Genomic DNA, 19,669 nt, shown 5'->3' with positions numbered 1-19,669 from the left:
TAACGGAGAAGTAACGGAATCCATAAGCTACACACACCTTGGAGTATTTTCCGATAAATTGAACGACATAAGCACATCGGTTGACCTTTGTTGTAAAAGATTACGTCGCACGTATGTTAGCTTAAATGATTATGGCTTAAATGACAATGTAATGCATCCTCTTGCTATAAAAAAATTATACCTTAGCACTGTGATCCCGAAGGCCCTCTATGGTTGCGAGTTGTGGAGTGACCTACAGGATCATCATATATTGGCTCTAGAACGAGCCCATTAGAAACATATATAGACAAAAGAAAATTACTATTTTTCGGACAATTGTGCCGTACTGATTACACAAAAAGGTTAAAAAAAACTTATTCCTATTAAGACTATGCAAATTCGAAAGCGAACCAAGTGCAGTAACAGGATTTATTCCAGACATTTACAGAATCTTAGGCAAATATAATCTAATACATGTATTATGCCACTTCCAGAGAGATGCAATTTTTCCGAGTCATGATAGCTGGAGATCTACTGTAAATAAATCTATAAATAATCGTGTTGTAACCAATTACAAAATATCACAGGAACACGATGTGAACCTACGATTATTTAAGTCTATCCATTGTGAATATGAACCTTGTGTAATGTGGCAGTTTAGTAACATGTATAGAGGCAAGCTGAAAAATTGTAGGACTGCTATGCTTATTATTAGTAAATATTTTTCAAGAAGTTTTGTGTCCAAATGCCAAGAATGTGAAATAATAACAGAACAAATGGTTTTGCACAAAATAATTTTTGTAAAATCTCCAGCTCTTCTAGAGACGATTTATGGATAGCGTTGTGTTAATGTCTTAGTGCCAAAGTTTTTCTTGAGTTCAGTCATCTTAAACCCGATGAGCAATTAATCGAACTTTTAACTGGTTTTTCGCAGCTATCTATGGAGGACACAGTTAGAGTCAAGGCTTTCAAAGCGGCACTGAAGTACATTAGGATCCTGTATAAATACGGATACAACAAATAATAACTCCCGTGATTATGACCTAAACTTTCGCTTTTCGTAGTTTAGGTTATTTTGGGCTCGCACGGTAGAAATTCAAAATATAAACAAGAAATTATAATATATGTAAACAAATCAATAACAATAAGACGTCGTAGAATGGGGAAAGGTAAATTAAATTACAAAACTATGTTTCATTCACTATATTAGTACATTTATAGATGCATAGTTATCATACAGTATTACTAGATGTATTATTTATAGTTATCCTTCTTATCTGATATATTTGTTTGATGTATATAATTTATGTAATTTTTTGTTCAATATGTTTCTTTGTATTATATTCTGATTATAATGTGTCATGTCTCTTCATATCGGAGGAAATAAAGAATCTCTCTCTCTCTATCCTAAAGGCCTATATTAAGGAATGTTTGGCATGATAATCCCCTGTTGTGCATCTTGAAGCTTGAACTTAAATGTAAAATTGTGTGATCTATTTTTGTCAGCAGTCTTATATAACTAGTTTCCACGGAATTTTGCAAAAATCGGCTCGTTCCAAGACAAAAAAAATAAAAAAAAGTTGTCAAAACTTTCAATCTGTGAGAGTGAAGCTTTCATGTGTTCTACTTTAAATTATGTCATGTTTTGAAAGTTGTAATATTTTCTAATTCTATTGGATTCATTATTTAATTGTGTATGGAAAGCTGAAATATGATGGTCAAATATGTGTAAACATTTCTTTGGCTCTTGGAGAAGTATTTCTGTTTGAAACTTGAATATCTAAGTGTATTTTGATATGTTACACAAGCACAAATGAAAAAGGCATACCGTAATTAATTTATTTTTGGTGTGGTGAGTTTAAACTGGAATATTGTAGATGCAAACAATAAGAAAAGATACAGAACACTTTTCAAACATAGATCTTTTACGCGCAAACTGTTTGCGATACTTATTATCGTTATAGTGTTTTACAAATAGACATGTAAAAAAGAACACATATTATGAAAATAACGGAATTATACATCAAATTATTTTCATTAATGAAAACATTAAAATGTAAACATTAAGAAAAAGTTTGTTATTATAGCTGCAATCCACAATATTCCAGCTTAGTATGTTAGATCTATTCTGCTCGTCAATGGGAAATCACTGCGTAGGAGTTTACGGATTAAAAGGCTTTGTGTTCGCGGTTCAATACAAATGCTATTGCACGAATATTGTTCCCGTATGTTTCAATGAAACATGCAAGTAATTTCCGTTTCGATTTGTGTTTATATATTCAACTCTGAATATTACGTCAGTATATATCGCAGTTCAGTGTTTCGTTATTTGAATAAGGTTTCTTTATTTCATCTCGATTAGAAAGACAGGAAGGCAGGCAGACAGGACGGCAGCTGAAAACTGTCGTAAAGCACTCTCGAGTCTGTTTCCTGGGTAGACACAAGTACGGGTGTCCTTTGGGAGAAGCCATGAGATATTACCTGGCGCAGATTGAGCATCACGCCTTGGGTGAGAGGTAGACACCTATAACACTACACCACTAACCACCGTCCGTTAAAACCACGTAACAGCCATACAATTGTTGTTGTTGACCTTCTTTTCTGGGGACTACTATCTGTAGAAATTATAAGAGCATTATGAGAGTGTGTCGCGCATAGCATTTGTAGAGTCAGCTATAATCATTGCAATATTATATCTTAAGAAAATCTAACGAACACCAACAATCCAAATGTTGAGCCCGCCTTTAATTTAATCAGTATAGGTCATGCAGGCTGGTGCTAATTGTGATGGTCAACAATACTTCTTACGTGGATCCTTAATTACCATGTGGTCAATCAAATATACGAAGAATGCAAAAGAACGGAGACACATCGCATTTTGCATAATGAGGTGAATTTACTTTCAAACAAAAGGTGACAACATGCTTACTTGTTGTTAGCGTTACAGTGTTAACGGAGAAAAGTTGTTATTGGCTGCTTTCATTTCTTATTCAACTAGGTATTGTTACTAGCTACGAATGAAGCGAGCAGTGATATTTGCGTTGCCATGCCAATGTTATCTTCAACAAAATAAAATAGTTTTCTAGTTTCTGACATTCATATTGTAAATAAGGGACCCTAAGTATAGTCACATATGAGCATTTTATCTAAGTGACTTTGTATTTGAATAAAATATTAAAGGGAAAAATATATCTAAATATGTATGCAAATTGCCGGTACATGGAATACATCTGAATGCATTTGATGGATCACTTCAGAACATTCTATCGAAAGCGGTTGTAAAACTTGTGTCATGGGAATGTAACATCAGGCGAAAATTAAATTTAATTGTTTGGCTCCTGGTCTTGTCCTTGAAGTTTTCATTGTAATATCAACGTGTTAATTAATTGAATTTCATGCTATGGCGTTCTTCTTCTAAATGGATGTAATACACGAAACAATGACGGAATAAACGTTGGGTCCAAATCATGTGGTTAGTCATGTTATACAGGCGTTAACGATCCATTGATTTAAAGTTAAACGTTTAAAACATTTTAAAAGTGAGGGTATGGGGTGTAATTCTAGCTCAGTTGATGATATATTAAAAGGAAAGGACGCGCGGAAACAGTCGGCCTGGAAAAAAGACTCCAGCAATATAACGTCACCCGTGGACAATGGTAACGATAAGTTTGACCCGCGTCTTCCACTGACGGTTCGACAGAAGTTCAACATAATGAAGTCGTGGAAAGGCATTGCAAGAAATATCGAGGCGACTGGCGTTCTAATGTTTTTAAGGTAAGCTGACGACTTTCTTATTACCATGCGGGCCTTCTAATGTTTTAAGGTAAGCTTACGACTTTCTTAACCATACTGGCCTTCTCAAGTTTCTCAGGTAACTGACGACTTTCTTAACCATGCTGGCCTTCTAATGTTTTAAGGTAAGCTTACGACTTTCTTAACCATACTGGCCTTCTTAAGTTTTTCAGGTAACTGACAACTTTCTTAACCATGCTGGCCTTCTAATGTTTCCCATGTAAACTGACTACTTTCTTAACCACGCTAGCCTTCTAATGTTTCTCAGATAAGCTGACTACTTTCTGAACAATGCTGACCTAAAAAATCAGGTAAATTGTCAACTGTATTAACCACGCTAGCCTTCTAAACTTTCTCAGGTAAGCTGGCTACTTTATTGACCACGCTAGCCTTCTAACGTTTCTCAGGTAAGCTGACTACTTTCTGAACAATGCTGACCTTCTAAAAAAATCAGGTAAATTGTCAACTGTATTAACCACGCTGGCATTCTAAACTTTCTCATGTAAGCTGACGCCTTTCTTAACCATGCTAGCCTTCTTAAATTTTCAGGTAAGCTGACGACTTTATTAACCCTGCTGGCCTTTTAATGTTTCTTAGGTAAGCTGACTACTTTCAGAACCATGCTGACCTTCTAAAATTTCTCAGGTAAGCTGTCAACTTTATTAACCGCGCTAGCCTTCAAAACTTACTCAGGTAAGCTGACTACTCTCTTAACCATGCTGGCCTTCTAAAGTTTCTCTGGTAAGCTGACGACTATTTTAACCATGCTAGCCTCCTAATCTTTCTTAGGTAAGCTATTGACTTTTTCACAATGCTGGCCTCTTTACGTGGTAGTCAGACACAGTCGATTTCGAATTGGAAAAATACGCAAAAACTGCGAATGCTGCATGTGTCGTAAGCAATGTGATACATCAGTAAGTTAGTTTCAATGCGTTGTACACAATTATATTAATTTTATGTAAGTTTTTGACTATTTATTGTTTCATTGCAAAGGAATCATCTGGTGTCTTGTCCTTTTAATGTTTTAATGATAAAATGTTTGGACAAAGGTGTAGTTGTTTTAGATCCCCCGTGAGGTTTAACTATGTGTTTTAACTGTCCTTGCCAAAACCGTTTTCCAACATTTGACAATAACGATACTTGACAGGATAGTTGTGTAACGACATGAAAAAGGATTGCAAGAAACAGGTTTTCAAGAATGACACAAGAAACTAGAATATATCACCGGCATGATAAACATAAAGAGATATATATATTGTCCGATTTCGTCTCCGTCCACGGCGTCACATTTTCAAAATTAGTTTTATTATTTAAAGCTTTTTTATATTATCGTTATCAAACTTCGTAACATTGTTCATTGACATAAAACCTCGACTGAGTTAGACCACCATTAAGGTCGCAGTTTTTACTCTTCGATAGTGGACATATTCGATTTGCGGAGTTCTTATTTTCAGCCGGATTTTTCATCAAAAAGATTGGCGAATATTGGACGGTTGGGCGTCCGGTATCGTTAACAGTAATGCGTTTAAGTTGTGTGTTTTTCCGTGTCAAAAGTACAACAAATTAAGTCTATTGTTCATGAAACTTGGTCTTTAGCTTTTTATAACTTTAACAATGATAAGAACCAACTTAAAAAAGAAATTGAACAGCAGACACATATTAAATTAACATTAGAATATCGTTATCAATTATGGTGAAAAACGTGGCCTAGGCCTCCGATTAGTGAGCCCGTTCCCAGTCGGTAAAGTAAACATATATAATATATATATAAACGTATATTTTTTATGATTTCTTTAGTATTCATGAAAGAATAATACAATTACTATAACATACGATTGATTTTAAATATGCTATAATAATAGTGTTGCCCACTTACACCCCTTTCTTTGTAAAAAAAAATACAGTTTGAGTTTTAGTTAGTTCCATTGTTTTGCATGTTTTATATATCAATCTTAATACTTTAAATCAAAAACTCTTCATCTGTAAATGTGACACGGGTATAATGTCCATCTCTTGGTAGCGTGGGTGATTTGGACTACATGTATATAACTTCTTACAGTTCGTTAAATGGTTGCTCTCAGAAATATGTCACAGACTGAGTTATTAAGATGTGCATGAGGTAAAAACCAACCAATACTCACTACTCCATTTGGTATAAGCCTAATCACTTAATAACTTACTTACTTTGTAATAACTTTGAAGACGTATATCAGCTCTTCAAATGTATTTATTTTGCCCTAACCAGGACATGTAAAAATGGTAATCCTTAAAGTCCTTAAGCATAATATAACCCTGTTTTTACGATCAATGTTTGCACAGAGTACGTTATACAAAGATACGGTATTGGGCTGGGCAATGAGATGAGGTTTTAATGAGATACTGACCTACTTTATTCGTTTTAAGTTTCTACACTTGGAAAATTTGCTACTTGTTGTGTGTTCTAGTCTAAAGGTTTCTAAACATATTTATATCCCTATCTGATAGAAGGTTTTTTTTTTTAAATCAACTATTGTAAACTATCTGGGTACGTAATTGCAAAAATCTATTTGCATTCATCTTCTTACCGCATACCAAGCTGCTGTACGCCACCTTTATGTGTTTCCTATAAAATCGATTTGAATCTGCGAAGAAAAACAAATGCATCACGCATGTTTCAAGAATAAAAAAAACTGATGATAGAGTGCGCCCAAGTCTATTGTTCACTTTGATGACTTTTTGGCTGTTCCCATTAAAATTGGTGGGTACATTGTTCACTCAATCAGTGGATTATAGGCTAATGCCGTGGAAGCATTGACCTGAAAATCCGTTTCCGATCACAATCTGTGATATACTAAAATATAGTAGACGAACACTGGAGTATAGATGTGCCAAATACAGTAGACGAACGCTGGAGTATAGGTGTGTCAAATATAGCAGACGAACGCTGGAGTATAGGTGTGCCAAATACAGTAGACGAACGCTGGAGTATAGGTGTGTCAAATATAGCAGACGAACGCTGGAGTATAGGTGTGCCAAATACAGTAGACGAACGCTGGAGTATAGGTGTGTCAAATATAGCAGACGAACGCTGGAGTATAGGTGTGCCAAATACAGTAGACGAACGCTGGAGTATAGGTGTGTCAAATATAGCAGACGAACGCTGGAGTATAGGTGTGCCAAATACAGTAGACGAACGCTGGAGTATATGTGTGTCAAATACAGTAGACGAACGCTGGAGGATATGTGTGTCAAATACAGTAGACGAACGCTGGAGTATAGGTGTGTCAAATATAGTAGACGAAAGCTGGAGTGTAGGTGTGTCAAATATAGTAGACGAAAGCTGGAGTATAGGTGTGTCAAATATAGCAGACGAACACTGGAGTATAGGTGTGTCAAATACAGAACGCTAGGGTATATATGTGTCAAATATAGCAGACGAACGCTGGAGTATAGGTGTGCCAAATACAGTAGACGAACGCTGGAGTATAGGTGTGTCAAATATAGCAGACGAACGCTGGAGTATAGGTGTGCCAAATACAGTAGACGAACGCTGGAGTATAGGTGTGTCAAATATAGCAGACGAACGCTGGAGTATATGTGTGTCAAATACAGTAGACGAACGCTGGAGGATATGTGTGTCAAATACAGTAGACGAACGCTGGAGTATAGGTGTGTCAAACACAGCAGACGAAAGCTGGAGTGTAGGTGTGTCAAATATAGTAGACGAAAGCTGGAGTGTAGGTGTGTCAAATATAGCAGACGAACGCTAGGGTAAAGGTGTGTCAAATATAGTAGACGAACGCTGGAGTATAGGTGTGTCAAATACAGAACGCTAGGGTAAAGGTGTTTCAAATATAGCAGACGAACGCTAGGGTATAGATCTGACAAATGTACGCCACCTTTATGTGTTTCCTATAAAATCGATTTGAATCTGCGAAGAAAAACAAATGCATCACGCATGTTTCAAGAATAAAAAAACTGATGATAGAGTGCGCCCAAGTCTATTGTTCACTTTGATGACTTTTTGGCTGTTCCCATTAAAATTGGTGGGTACATTGTTCACTCAATCAGTGGATTATTGGCTAATGCCGTGGAAGCATTGACCTGAAAATCCGTTTCCGATCACAATCTGTGGAACGCTAGGACTCAGGGACCTTACAACTCGTATACAGGTTGATTCTAACCAGTGTAGAATCCATTTTCACCTATTATTTTTCTCTATCCTTTTCTTGGCTTTCATTAAAATATGGAGTCCTGGCTAAAAATTCTCCAAGATAATGTAAAGTGTTCACATACATACTTAATAATGCCAAACAGTCTTATTTAAAGGTACAACATATTTGGTAATTGGTATGCAGTTGAGTCATGTAGATGAATCGTATTGATTGTTATTGTCAGCGGGTCGAAGGTCAAGGTCGTTGTGATATTTGGTAAGTCGATCAAAAGTCGAGGTCGTGGTGACCTTGAGCCGAAAGTCCGTTTCCGATCAAAAACAGAAGAACGATTGGGTCAAGGGATCTCAATCTTGGTAGACAGGTTGATCTTGACCAGCAGATGGTCTCTTAGTTAAAATCAGTGTAAGTGTATGGTAAACGTAGATTATCGTCTTTTCTCTTAAGAATATTTATTAAAGAATTAATTATCAGGTATTTCCCGGAAAAGTGTCGTTAGTGTTATACAGTCCCTATACATAAAAAGGCAATTAAAAAGAAGTTGGAAAATTTCGAGGAACCACATTACTATGTGTTGTGGGGAAAACTCTTCACAAATATAATTAATAGTCGGCTTTTCAACTTGGGCCAAATGTAACATGTTTATATCGAGGCACAAGCTGGATTCAGAGCTTAAATGAGTACCGTTGACGATATTTCTGTTTTACAAAATATAATCAACCATAAACTTAATGAATACAAGCAGTTTTTCAGTGTTATTATTGATTTCACGATAGCGTTTGACTATATAGTACGAGACAACCTGTGGTATAAAACTGTTTATATAAGGACCATGAGGCAATCGTTTTCGTTGATAAAGTCGATGTATAGTCATGTGTATTCAAGATTTAAACACCAAATTGAGCTAGATTCAGTGTTTGAAAGCCATTTAGGTGCCCGTCAAGGCGAAAGTATATCGCCGTTATAGTTTACTTTGTATGTGAACGATGTAGAGGAAGTATTATATCTCAAAGGAGCCAACGGGGTCGACACAAGATTGTTAAAGTAATTTCTACACTATTTGCTAATTCAGCAGAATAATTGAGAGAGAATATTAATATACTTGAGAAATATTGTAACAAGTTGAAACTTAAGGTAAAAAAGAAATACTAGTCTAAGATACTGGCATTTAGGAAAGGGGTAGATTACCTTTAAATCTTCATTTTTTTCTAACAGGGATGACCATCGGAGGTTGTCAATAAATTTACATGTTAAGGTATAGTCTTTAGCTCATTTGGATCACTTATGCATGCAACCAAAACGTTATCTAGCCAAGCACATAAAGCTTTTTTTTTTAAATTATGAAAATGCTTGGATAAATTTAAGTAAATATCACCTAAACATAAATTGCAATAGTTTGGCTATGTTTGTTTTAGTATATGGTTTAGAAGTTTGGGGATGTTTTGGAACAAAAAACTTCAAATGTCTTATTCATTTTTGATTGAATGCAGCCTTAATACTAATATTAGATCTAAATGTATTCGATGATGTTATCGTACTCATCCAAATATGTATAAAATCATAGAGTTGCTGATAACAGAACATATTGGTTTGTAAAGAAGGTTTCTATTTCCGTGTTTAAACATTTGCTCAGAGAAATAATTTCATTACTTTACATACATGATGATAACATGCTTAAGTACCAACTGTTAAAACTAATATTTGTAAAATGATTATTACGCTAAATTATTTCTGAAAAAGATTTTAGTTATTTGCTAACCCTAACTCTGTTACTGTAAAGATCTCAACCAGTTATGAAACTTTTATAAACCGCCTAGCACATTTATATTAATGAAAATTGAGCATTGGCTATCATTGATGTCTTATTAATTGGTGTATATATGTGTGATGTTATGTTTGGAAATAAAATTGTGTTCTTCTTGTTCTTGACATCGTAGCCGTTCCATAATATAATAAAAATTGAATGTATTAGACAGCTAAGGCCTTCAATAGTATGGGAAATTCGTTTTGAAAATATGTTATATGCTAAAGACTTTCCGTCGATATAGGCCTAAATACTCAATCTTATTTATTGATTGTTGTATGATTTCTCCGTGAGTATCGTCGAATGTATTTATTTTCGAGTTTGTGTTATTACTTTGTACGAAAGCATTTGTTTGAGGATTCAGCTTTAAGAAAATGTTTTAACATCAGATAATCTTTCGCCTTATAAGATTTCAGTTTGTTCAGTCTGTTTATTTCCGAAGGGAATCTTGATTAAAACATATGCAATATTTTTTTATATACGGAATTATTTTAGTAAACATAAATTGCTGTTTAAAATGAGAGGTATTTTTTGCACTTATGGTCAAATGGAAGTAAATTTTCTTTCTATTTCATGCATTCTCGTGAAAAATCTTCGTGATTCAATTTCACGCGTGGCCATAGAAAAATTATAATGGCTGCGCCACTCTTGCAAACATTTTTTCTATGACCGCTCGTGAAATAAAATACAATTCTACACTGAAATAAACAAATATATCTATGTTATACCCTATTCCGTCTGCTCAGTGTTAACGTTAGTTATTATTTTGCACAGGTTCACACGAAAAAACATATTAAACACTGACATCTTTAGTTAATATATTTGCTTGTGTTGATTTACTTCGGTGGAAAATTAATATCCGTAAACATTATTACAATCGCAGGCTCTTTGAGACGAATGAGGAAGTTCGGACCATGTTTACAAAGCTGGTTCACGACGGGAAATATGACATTGCACAGCTGCGGGAGAGTAAGGAGCTCGAAAACCACGTCAAACAGGTCATGTACACGTTAGACGAGGCCATCTCCTCCCTAGAAGACGTCGACGTCACCGTCAACCTTCTGCTTAGCGTTGGCTCCTCTCACAGAAGGCTCAAGGAAAGAGGGTTCAATCCCGCAGTATTCTGGGTAACTAGATTCCCATTGCTTCATTTGTTGTGCTTGGTTTGGAAGTAACGTCATTTAAACCATAAATTTGTATACATGTGACAGAGTTCTGTAGGTACACCATTTAGAGTAAAACAAAACATAAAAAACTTTATTATTGCATAACGAGCTACAGAAAGTAGGTACGATACTCTTAATGATTCCCAGTGAATTCGTGTTATAAAGATCGTTTCAAGGCAGTGATCTCATCATTTATTGATAAGGTTTTTGATGTACGCGTGGTTTGTTTGTTGTGTTTGTGCGTGTTGTGCCTCTCGTTCAGTGTATTTTGGGCCCTCTGAACACGGTTTATACTTCTTTTTTTACTACTGGGTTTGTCCCTGTATTTTTCATCGTATTATAATGGTAACAAATAGTCCGAAATCACAACACGGTTAATTGATTACAGTACATGTGAAACAGTGCAAAGAAAACAAAAACATGTTTCGGTGCTACTTCTTCCTTCGTCATCTTTCTTAAAACGTAGGTCAACAGTGTAGAACTGCTCATTTCAACTAATGCTGTTTTTTCTGCCATTGTTATTTTTAAAGCTCATATAGAACATGTTGTTCTTTGAAACAGAAACCAAGAACAAAAAGGCATCTACCTTAAATGTTTTATTGTTTCTCTTTACAGTACACTAAGGTATCCGACCAACAAACATGTGAATGTTGAATGCATTGTATTTCTTTATTAGTTTAGTATCTTTTGAAAGGATTTTGTGTGTAAAAAAGTAAAACAATTATAACAATAAGTGTTTGCGGCCCTCAAAGATTGCAAAATAAAGTTGTTGTTTCTTCAGTTGAAAATGAGCGAATATAAAAACTGAAATAACATTTTGTAAGATGTTCTTTAGACAATACCTGTCCACATTATTTTTTGTTCCACGGATATTTGCCAAGAGTAATTGAAGCGAGCGAGCGAAAGAAACACAATTTAAAATCAAACTTACAGTTAAAAAACTCGAACTACATCTAATTAGTATATTATTTTTTTGTGTGTCATAATTGTTTCTTTACAGAAAACATGCCGATATTGGCATAACTATGCGTTTCAATATCATGGTGTAAATATGACATGAACGAGTTTGATATCATCAATAGCATTAAAAACACTCAAGTTGGTCATGAAAATGTTATTAACAAGAAATAATGTAATGCGTTTTCTAGGGGAAAGCGTTTACTTCAAACCACCGAGATGACGAATTCAAATTGGAATTACGGCACACTGTTATGAAATGCGCTCTGCTCCTAACATGTTTAGGTTGTGGCTATTCTTCACGTAAGCTAATCGATGTTGGTGCAATAACATAGATTTGTTGTTGTTTTTTTGGTCAATTTCTCAAGTTATAAAGGAAAGAGTTTTCTTGGATTCTTTTATAAAATATCAGATCAAATATAATACACCAGTCAATTTTTGCCACGGCCCCTTAGGTCCGGGGGTATACCGGGGAAAGCGGGGGGAATGGGCCGTGTTTTTACCTTTCGGGTGACCCCGTTATGCCGAGTGAGTGCGCCGAAAACAGCGGAAATGGGCCGTACTCAGGATGTCCCAAGGCTGCGGGGGCATTTGACGGGGATTTTACCAGCAGTAAGTTCCCACGGGGGGAGGGGGATTTTACCCGGGATTGGCTGGATCGAAAGTCAAAGTCCCCGTATTCTCCTGACCTGGGGATGGGGCCGTGGTTACAATTGCTACTTAATAGAAGTGTCGGCAGTTTTTTTCTTTGCGCCACCGATAAGTGGTGGAGCTGGCTAGGTCCGAGCTCTAGCAAAGAAGCTACTCACTAATACTGCGGAAGTCCAAAAATATCTGCGTTTTTTCTATGGACAGTCGATCTCTGATGGGTTTCATTAACCGTAAAAATGACCCTTCTACTGATCAAAAATTAACACTGACTTTTTTCAACGACTGTTGTGATCAAAGTAAAATGTTAAAATGATGCCAGGGTAATTTTTCAACGTTGAAAAATGACTCTTGTCACTTTTCATCAAGGTTAAGACTACACCGGCATTAAATCTCGGTTAAGCATTGTCGAGCATGAAAGGATGACATTAATTTTTCTTGTTGGATTTTTTAAAGGAAAACGTGAGATAGCCGGAATATATAAGGGAAACGAAAATCAAATCGCCTTAATAAAATTCCTTTCTTTCCAGAAGTCTGTTGTCATGTTAAGAACATCCGGTTAAAATCGATCGATTATACTGGAAATATTTATTTTAATTAATGCATAAGGCGACTTGTTTTTCGCAACTCTTATATATTCCGCCGATCTCACGTTTTCCTTTTAATAAAATCCTGCCGTAAATGAAATCATCGACTAGACTATGCTCTTTTGTGATTGTAAAAACAAAACAATAAATATTTAACGGTTGTGCTGATGGGTATATGCTTTCTTTTTTGATTCTTATACGATAATTGATTTAATTGAATAATTGTTCTACCTACAGGGTTTTGTTGTCCACAAATTTAGCTGACTTTTCATTCTCGCAGACTTTGTCACGTTTGTTTTGTTTGACTTAATTGTCTATAAGAAAAAAGAAAACATTAAGATAATTGTTAAAAATTAAGGTACTCCTCTCAAATGCTGCCTAGCAATAGGCTTCATGCTAGGAAGTCATCCGATTAATTCAAGGAAGACAATGACAGCAGAACAAACCTTCTCAGTGACCATATATTACGGTACTTATCTGTCTAATTGATCTGAGACTGTAAGATAAGGGCACTGTTAGCAATAACTTGTGCGGTGAGAGATATCTAAAGGACTTAGTGGCACCTTGGCAACGTCTTTTTGAACACGTAAACTTGTTGTTGGACAGTGTGATTTACTTTCTAATCAACTGGGTCTTTTTTCAATTGCATTGATATTTCCTCGATACGCAATGGTAAAGCGTTGGCAGACATAGAAGGTGACATCCTACTAACGATACACCATGGAACTATTAACTATTAAAATGTACCAGAATTTAATAAAAGAACTACCAAAGGCTGACCTTTCTCTTACGATGGTATAACCATGCACTTTGTAGAGGGCGCGCACTGCGGCCAATCAGACCAGTACAATAAGTTACGTCTTGCGATTACTGGGGATATAGTTAGAGAGCACCATTAATAAAATGCATCACAAAGATACCAATAACGAAAGCTATCCTTAAAGGGATAACTTGAATTGTTTACATCACTCAAATGACTATGTCCGATACTTTATGTTTTTACTCCAAAATGTATTAAACGTGCCGAAAAGGTCGTATTCTTTGTCCAAGTTGAGCAAGATTCACCCCAACTTGGTTCCTGGGCCTATTTCAATTTACCACATGCTACACATTGTTTCTGCTTTTATTTAACCGTCACGTGTTTTCCGTATTACACTTGTGTATTTATACAATATCACTCCTCACGTTTGAAAACAATTTAACTGGAAACAAGTATTGCTTGATTGGTAATATTCCAGCAAGTCTACGGTTTATTTCTCATTTTGTTTTATGATGAAGATTTATTTCAATATAGTAGATTTTTTTCATTTTAATCACATGAGGAATCCATTTCATCTTGATTTCATGAAGAAGAAGTCTTAAAGCTGCACTCTCACAGATTTACCGTGTTTACAACTTTTTTTAAAAAAAAATCTTGGAAAGAGCAAATTTTTGCGTAAATATCTGCAAACCAATGATAAAAGACGGCTGACAAAAGATCAGATCACAGATTTTAATATTTCCGTTCAAAAATTAATGTTGTATGGCTTAAACCGTTACTAACGGGTTAAGAAAAATGCATAAAACATCAATTTTTGAACTTAAATATAAAAATCTGCGATCTAATTTTTTGTCAGCAGTGTTATATAATTGGTTTCCATGCATTTTCGCTAAATTCGGCTCGTTTCAAGACAAAAAATAAAAAAAAGTTGTCAAAACGTGTGAGAGTGCAGCTTTAAGCAAACCTCGATAAAAGTAAAGTGTTTATGTTGAAATTCCTTCTGGATATCATCATATAATTCATTATTCTTACATATGGATTTAAATTTAAAAAAAAATGACAGAAACAATAAAAAATGAGTGTAAGATCGTAATATATTTCACCGAGCGAGAACCAAAAGTGATATTTCACTATTTGCGCAGCCACAAGTGAAATATTCAATTTTGGTGTTCACGAGTTATGCTCGATTTTTTAGTATTCAAACAAATTTGAATGTTGTGGTGGCTAGACAAACGTTTTTCGACATTAGCTGTCATTAAACGTTCAAAACTAAATGCAGATTAAGCTTGTTGAACAAACGACTTTCGACATCCATACGGGGAATTCATTTCCTCTTGATTTTGTAAAAACAATCTTAAAACATTCCTCACTTTTTGTACAGGGAACATGGAATAGCGTCATGAACATGCAACAAAAGTATGTCGTCATCTTACCGACATTCAAACAAAGAACACTGTGCTGGATCGACAAACCTCATTCAACTTTTAAAAAATTAGTTTTGAGATGACTCACCGGCCATTGATTCCGAACTTGCTTGACAATTGCATCAAGCAAATATCGACAAAAATCCGTCGACATATTCCAAGATGAATGTCGAGCTGGCTATGCTGAAACATGAATGATGACTCAATAAACAACACATTCACATGAAGGTCAAGAAAGCTTTTCTTAAAGTGACTCTTTTTTAAAATCAATACATACACATGTATATAACAAACGTATAATTTGAGTGATGCATCTTTAACTTCTTACTAAATAATATATCTATGGAAACTATTAATTACTGATAACAAGATAATTTAAATAACTGAAAACGCAAATAATATTAAATGCTTGGTGAGTGCTAAAAGGTTTACTATGATCTACTAATGTCATTTAAGGTAGAAATACCATGTTTTCTTCACCTTTCTTTCAAATTAAACTCAACACGCTTCATAAGAATCATTGTTTTCGACATTTATTCATCATTTTTGGTATATCAAAACGACTGTATTAATTATGGTAAATATTATTTGGGGGTAAGAGTGCAAGTGGCGCAATACCGCTGAGGCAAACTGCAGCAACGAATTGGTTTATTCAGTAGATCTTGGCGACGCTGTATTTAAGCCTGTCGTACAGAATATACAGACATGTTTGTATTTCACATGGAATATTAGCTCTTCAATAATAGACGAAATACATTTACAAAATACTGAACGATTCACACAATATGTGTGCTTGATTGCATGCGCTGTGGAATTCATGTCGTGATGGGGCCACATGGTGGGGTAACCTGTTTTTGTACTTGACGAGGGGGTGGGTATACATGAGGATAGGCAGACTAGTGACAGGGCATGCTCCATCCTTTTCGGTGAGTCCTTGGGCAATGTCCGAACCTTCCTACCCACCCGAGTTCTACGTCATTTGTAATTTATTAATGAAGGTAGTGTATGTGTATATTAAATGTTCGTGTTGTGTATTGACGTCATGTGTCTTTTGTTTAGTGCCGGTAAAGACATGAGCATTGTGCTACCAAACCAATTCATCGGTAACTGTGTCTACTATACATGTCCCTGTAGTTTCCATTGTGCTATTTTAAGATGTGCACATTCAAAACCTTTCACATTTCTTTCATTTCCCAATCGCTATTGGCAGTTAATCTTAAAAAATATATAATTATTTTTTGACACTGTTCATTATGATTACTTTTATAGCAGTCGGGAATTCAATATTACGCAGTGCACATGGGTTACGACCTCAAAAGATGCTTTATCACTATAATAATGATTACAAGATTGGCAATTACTGTTTCTGTCCAAGAAGTAATTACTAGCATAAATGTTAATTTGTTTTAGATGAAGTGCTCTTCATTTCAGAAAATCGAAGAACCGTTCCTGGTCGCAGTTAAAGAGACTCTTGGTGACCGATATACGGCCAATATGGAGCACATCTACCGGAAAACCATCAAGTTCATACTGGAGACTCTTATTGAAGGCTTCAATAAAAAGTGATAGATCATATCATGGTCCATGTGAATTGATTGTTGACAATGACCTCGACTATATTGATAAAATCTGTAATTCATATTTCAGTGTAGATTAATTTTGGAACCAATATCCACGTCTAACGCTTAACTATTAGTACGAGGTCAAATCACGATCAAGATTATAACTAGAATTAACTGTTTTAATGCAAATTACTATGAGAGCTTAATTGTAAAATATTACAAATACTGTAAGCTTCATCTCAGATATAGCAATAAGACCCATAGACAATGTAACATGTATACAAGTATGTATCAAAATGTATAAATTGTGCCATTCCTTTTTGGACTAGGGCACTTGTGGCCTAGTTCATAGCCATAACCGCGATGTCTGCATTTTCAAGCCGCATCTGAGGGTTCACTGACGTAATGTATTCATACGCTGTATTTTGATTGGATTGCCGTTAGCGAATTTGAATAATCAAAGTAGTACCAGAACTGATTACAATCACAAAATCCAATAAATATAGTTCTCCTAACAATTCAAGCTAACTGTATGTTCTTTTAATGAAGCACACTAAATGCATACGTAGCGAGTGAGTTACTCGGTTTAACCACATGAATGTTCTTGCATACGGTCAGATTATATGCAATAAGAATATGAACATATTGGAAAAGTACGCATGGAGGTTTTTCCGTTCAATGCTCTGTATTGATATACTGGTACCCTCTTTCGCTTTTATCCGAAAAGAAATTAGTATCAGCTAACTGTGGTGCCCGTCGCGCATTCGAAATGTCTTGTGAATTCATACGTATTAAAAGCGAATAAAGCGTGCGGTCTAAGTAGAAAACAACCAGGAAAGTTGGTTTAAAAAAAGTAGTGTTATCCTTTGTATACAATGTTGGTATTCCGAAGTCGGTCCCTGATCTTTTTTTCGACATAATTTGCATGTTGCCGTGAATTTTTCTTTTCGTGTTTTTTCTTATCGATACAAAGTTTTTTTAACTAATCATCGCATGGCACTTAGCAATTTTTTAAATACAACATGATTTTTGGTATTTATTGTTCAAATACTATTAATGTTTACTAAAAACCATATGCCGCGTACCTGTATAACTTTATATTTTTGAGGAAAAGTAAATCAGGGTACCAGTGTACTTATTGACCTCAAAATTTACTCTGATCAGAGCGGCCGAATGATTCAGACATGTATGTTATCACTACTTCCGGATGCTGATGATGTGAATTTCATAGTGTTTTATTGAGGAAATTTATCAATAAAGCCACCATTGAATGCTTACCACCATCAAACGGATTTATTTTCATCTTACCGAGGGTAGCATTTTTAATTTGACACGTTAATTTTCAAGCAATACAAGTTCGTTTGAAAAACTCATGTGTTTTCAATTGGAGATAAAAAAAATATCAAATATGCGCATACTTATTTATGAAGTTTCATTCTAAATGAAGCCAAATATATGGATATGTGCACAGCATCTGTGAATAAGATGATTGTTTACCTATGTGCATAGAAAAATCTTGGAGCCACTCTCAGTGTAAGTACATGACATTGTGATAAACCATCGCCATGGTATTGATAAAACAATCTTGCATGTTCAATTTTGATTTCCTCTCTTACCTAATGCACCAGTCAATTGTTACCACGGCCCCCTCGAGGATATACCAGGGAAAAGGGCTGTGTTTTTACCTTTCAGGTGCCCTCGTAGCTAAAGAAATTCAGCGAACACATTATATATTACCTTTTTGGACGTGTTGTAAACATCAAAAAATAAATATCAACATTACAGTTATGGAAGCCAGAACTAGTGTCCTCGCAATGCTGGGTAATTGCGGTGGTTTTGTCTTCCCTCAAAATATATCAGAAAATTGCTCTTACCTTAGATCCCCGGGGTGTGGGGTTATTCACGGGATTTTACCACCAGTTCGTTCTCGCAGGGCAGGGATTTTACCGGGGATTGGCTGGATGAAAATCCGGGGGGGGGGGGGAGCGTGGTTACAATTGTCTGGTGCATACTTTACAAGTTCTTTTTCTGAAGACGCTTTGTGCTCACTTTTTGTTTTCTAGCCAAGAATGAAAATCAAAAATCAGTCAGAGATACAGTATGGTAATGCATTGTTGTTGATAGATCAATATAAATTTGTGAAGTATTTGAGGGAAAGGTGTTTGGTTAAATAATTTACAAGTGTAACTTTTGAGTTTAATTTAACAATGCAGTGCCGAAAATTGTGGAGATATAATTGAATTTGTATTAATTAATCAGTTGACTTGTGGCGTTTAGGGAACAAAATCAAAATATTCAATAAAGATCCCTTATCATGTTGTGGAATAGTAAAGTAATGAAGATTTAATCTCACAACAGTCTTTCTCAAATGCTGTCAAGGCTTTTTTATGCTTAGGAATATCTAACCCCCCGATGTCAGACCAGAAATCATCTTGGCATGAGCTTGGATCACTATGTATCATTATCCACCAGTCAATTGTAACCACAGCTCTCACATTAGGGGATATACCGGGGATAGCCGGCGAAATGGGCCATGTTTTTACCTTTCAGGTGGCCCCGCAGTGCCAGGTCTTCCTGGAAAATACAGTGTGGATGGGGCTTAACCTAATGTCCCTTGGGTGCGGGGCATTTGGTGGGGACTTTACCATCAGATTATCTCCGCAGGTCGGGGACTTTAGCTGGGTTTGGCTGGAGTGGACCGAAAGTAAAAGTCCCTGCTATACCGGGACCGGGGGGCGGGGGGCATGGTTACAATTGACTGATGCATTAGCTTGTGTATTCAGATAAAGTTAAGAATAAATATTTATTTATATAACTTTTACTTTGTAATCTAATTCAA

The 19,669-nt window shown here is 35.6% G+C and overlaps 1 protein-coding gene across 1 annotated transcript; it reads left to right on the top strand.

The window, feature by feature from the left end:
• Window positions 1-3,257: 3,257 nt before the first annotated feature.
• On the top strand, window positions 3,258-18,731 carry LOC128209889 (neuroglobin-like). The gene is made up of 3 exons (XM_052914147.1): window positions 3,258-3,753; window positions 10,610-10,853; window positions 16,700-18,731. The coding sequence occupies exons 1-3, from the start codon at window positions 3,527-3,529 to the stop codon at window positions 16,832-16,834; spliced, it is 606 nt and encodes a 201-aa protein (XP_052770107.1). The 5' UTR covers window positions 3,258-3,526; the 3' UTR covers window positions 16,835-18,731.
• The last annotated feature ends 938 nt before the right edge of the window (window positions 18,732-19,669 follow it).

The sequence above is a fragment of the Mya arenaria genome, chromosome 11, assembly GCF_026914265.1.
Source record: "Mya arenaria isolate MELC-2E11 chromosome 11, ASM2691426v1".
Classification (NCBI taxonomy): domain Eukaryota; kingdom Metazoa; phylum Mollusca; class Bivalvia; order Myida; family Myidae; genus Mya; species Mya arenaria.
The sequence above is the reverse complement of the archived record's forward strand: the minus strand, read 5'-3'. Positions and strand labels throughout refer to the sequence as shown.

Bases quoted from the DNA above. Each gene is read 5' to 3' on its own strand.
- LOC128209889 (XM_052914147.1), top strand. From the start codon at position 3,527: ATGGGGTGTAATTCTAGCTCAGTTGATGATATATTAAAAGGAAAGGAC. The intron at 3,754-10,609 runs GTAAGCTGACGA...TTACAATCGCAG, and splicing joins GGCGTTCTAATGTTTTTAAG to GCTCTTTGAGACGAATGAGG. The intron at 10,854-16,699 runs GTAACTAGATTC...TCTTCATTTCAG, and splicing joins TCAATCCCGCAGTATTCTGG to AAAATCGAAGAACCGTTCCT.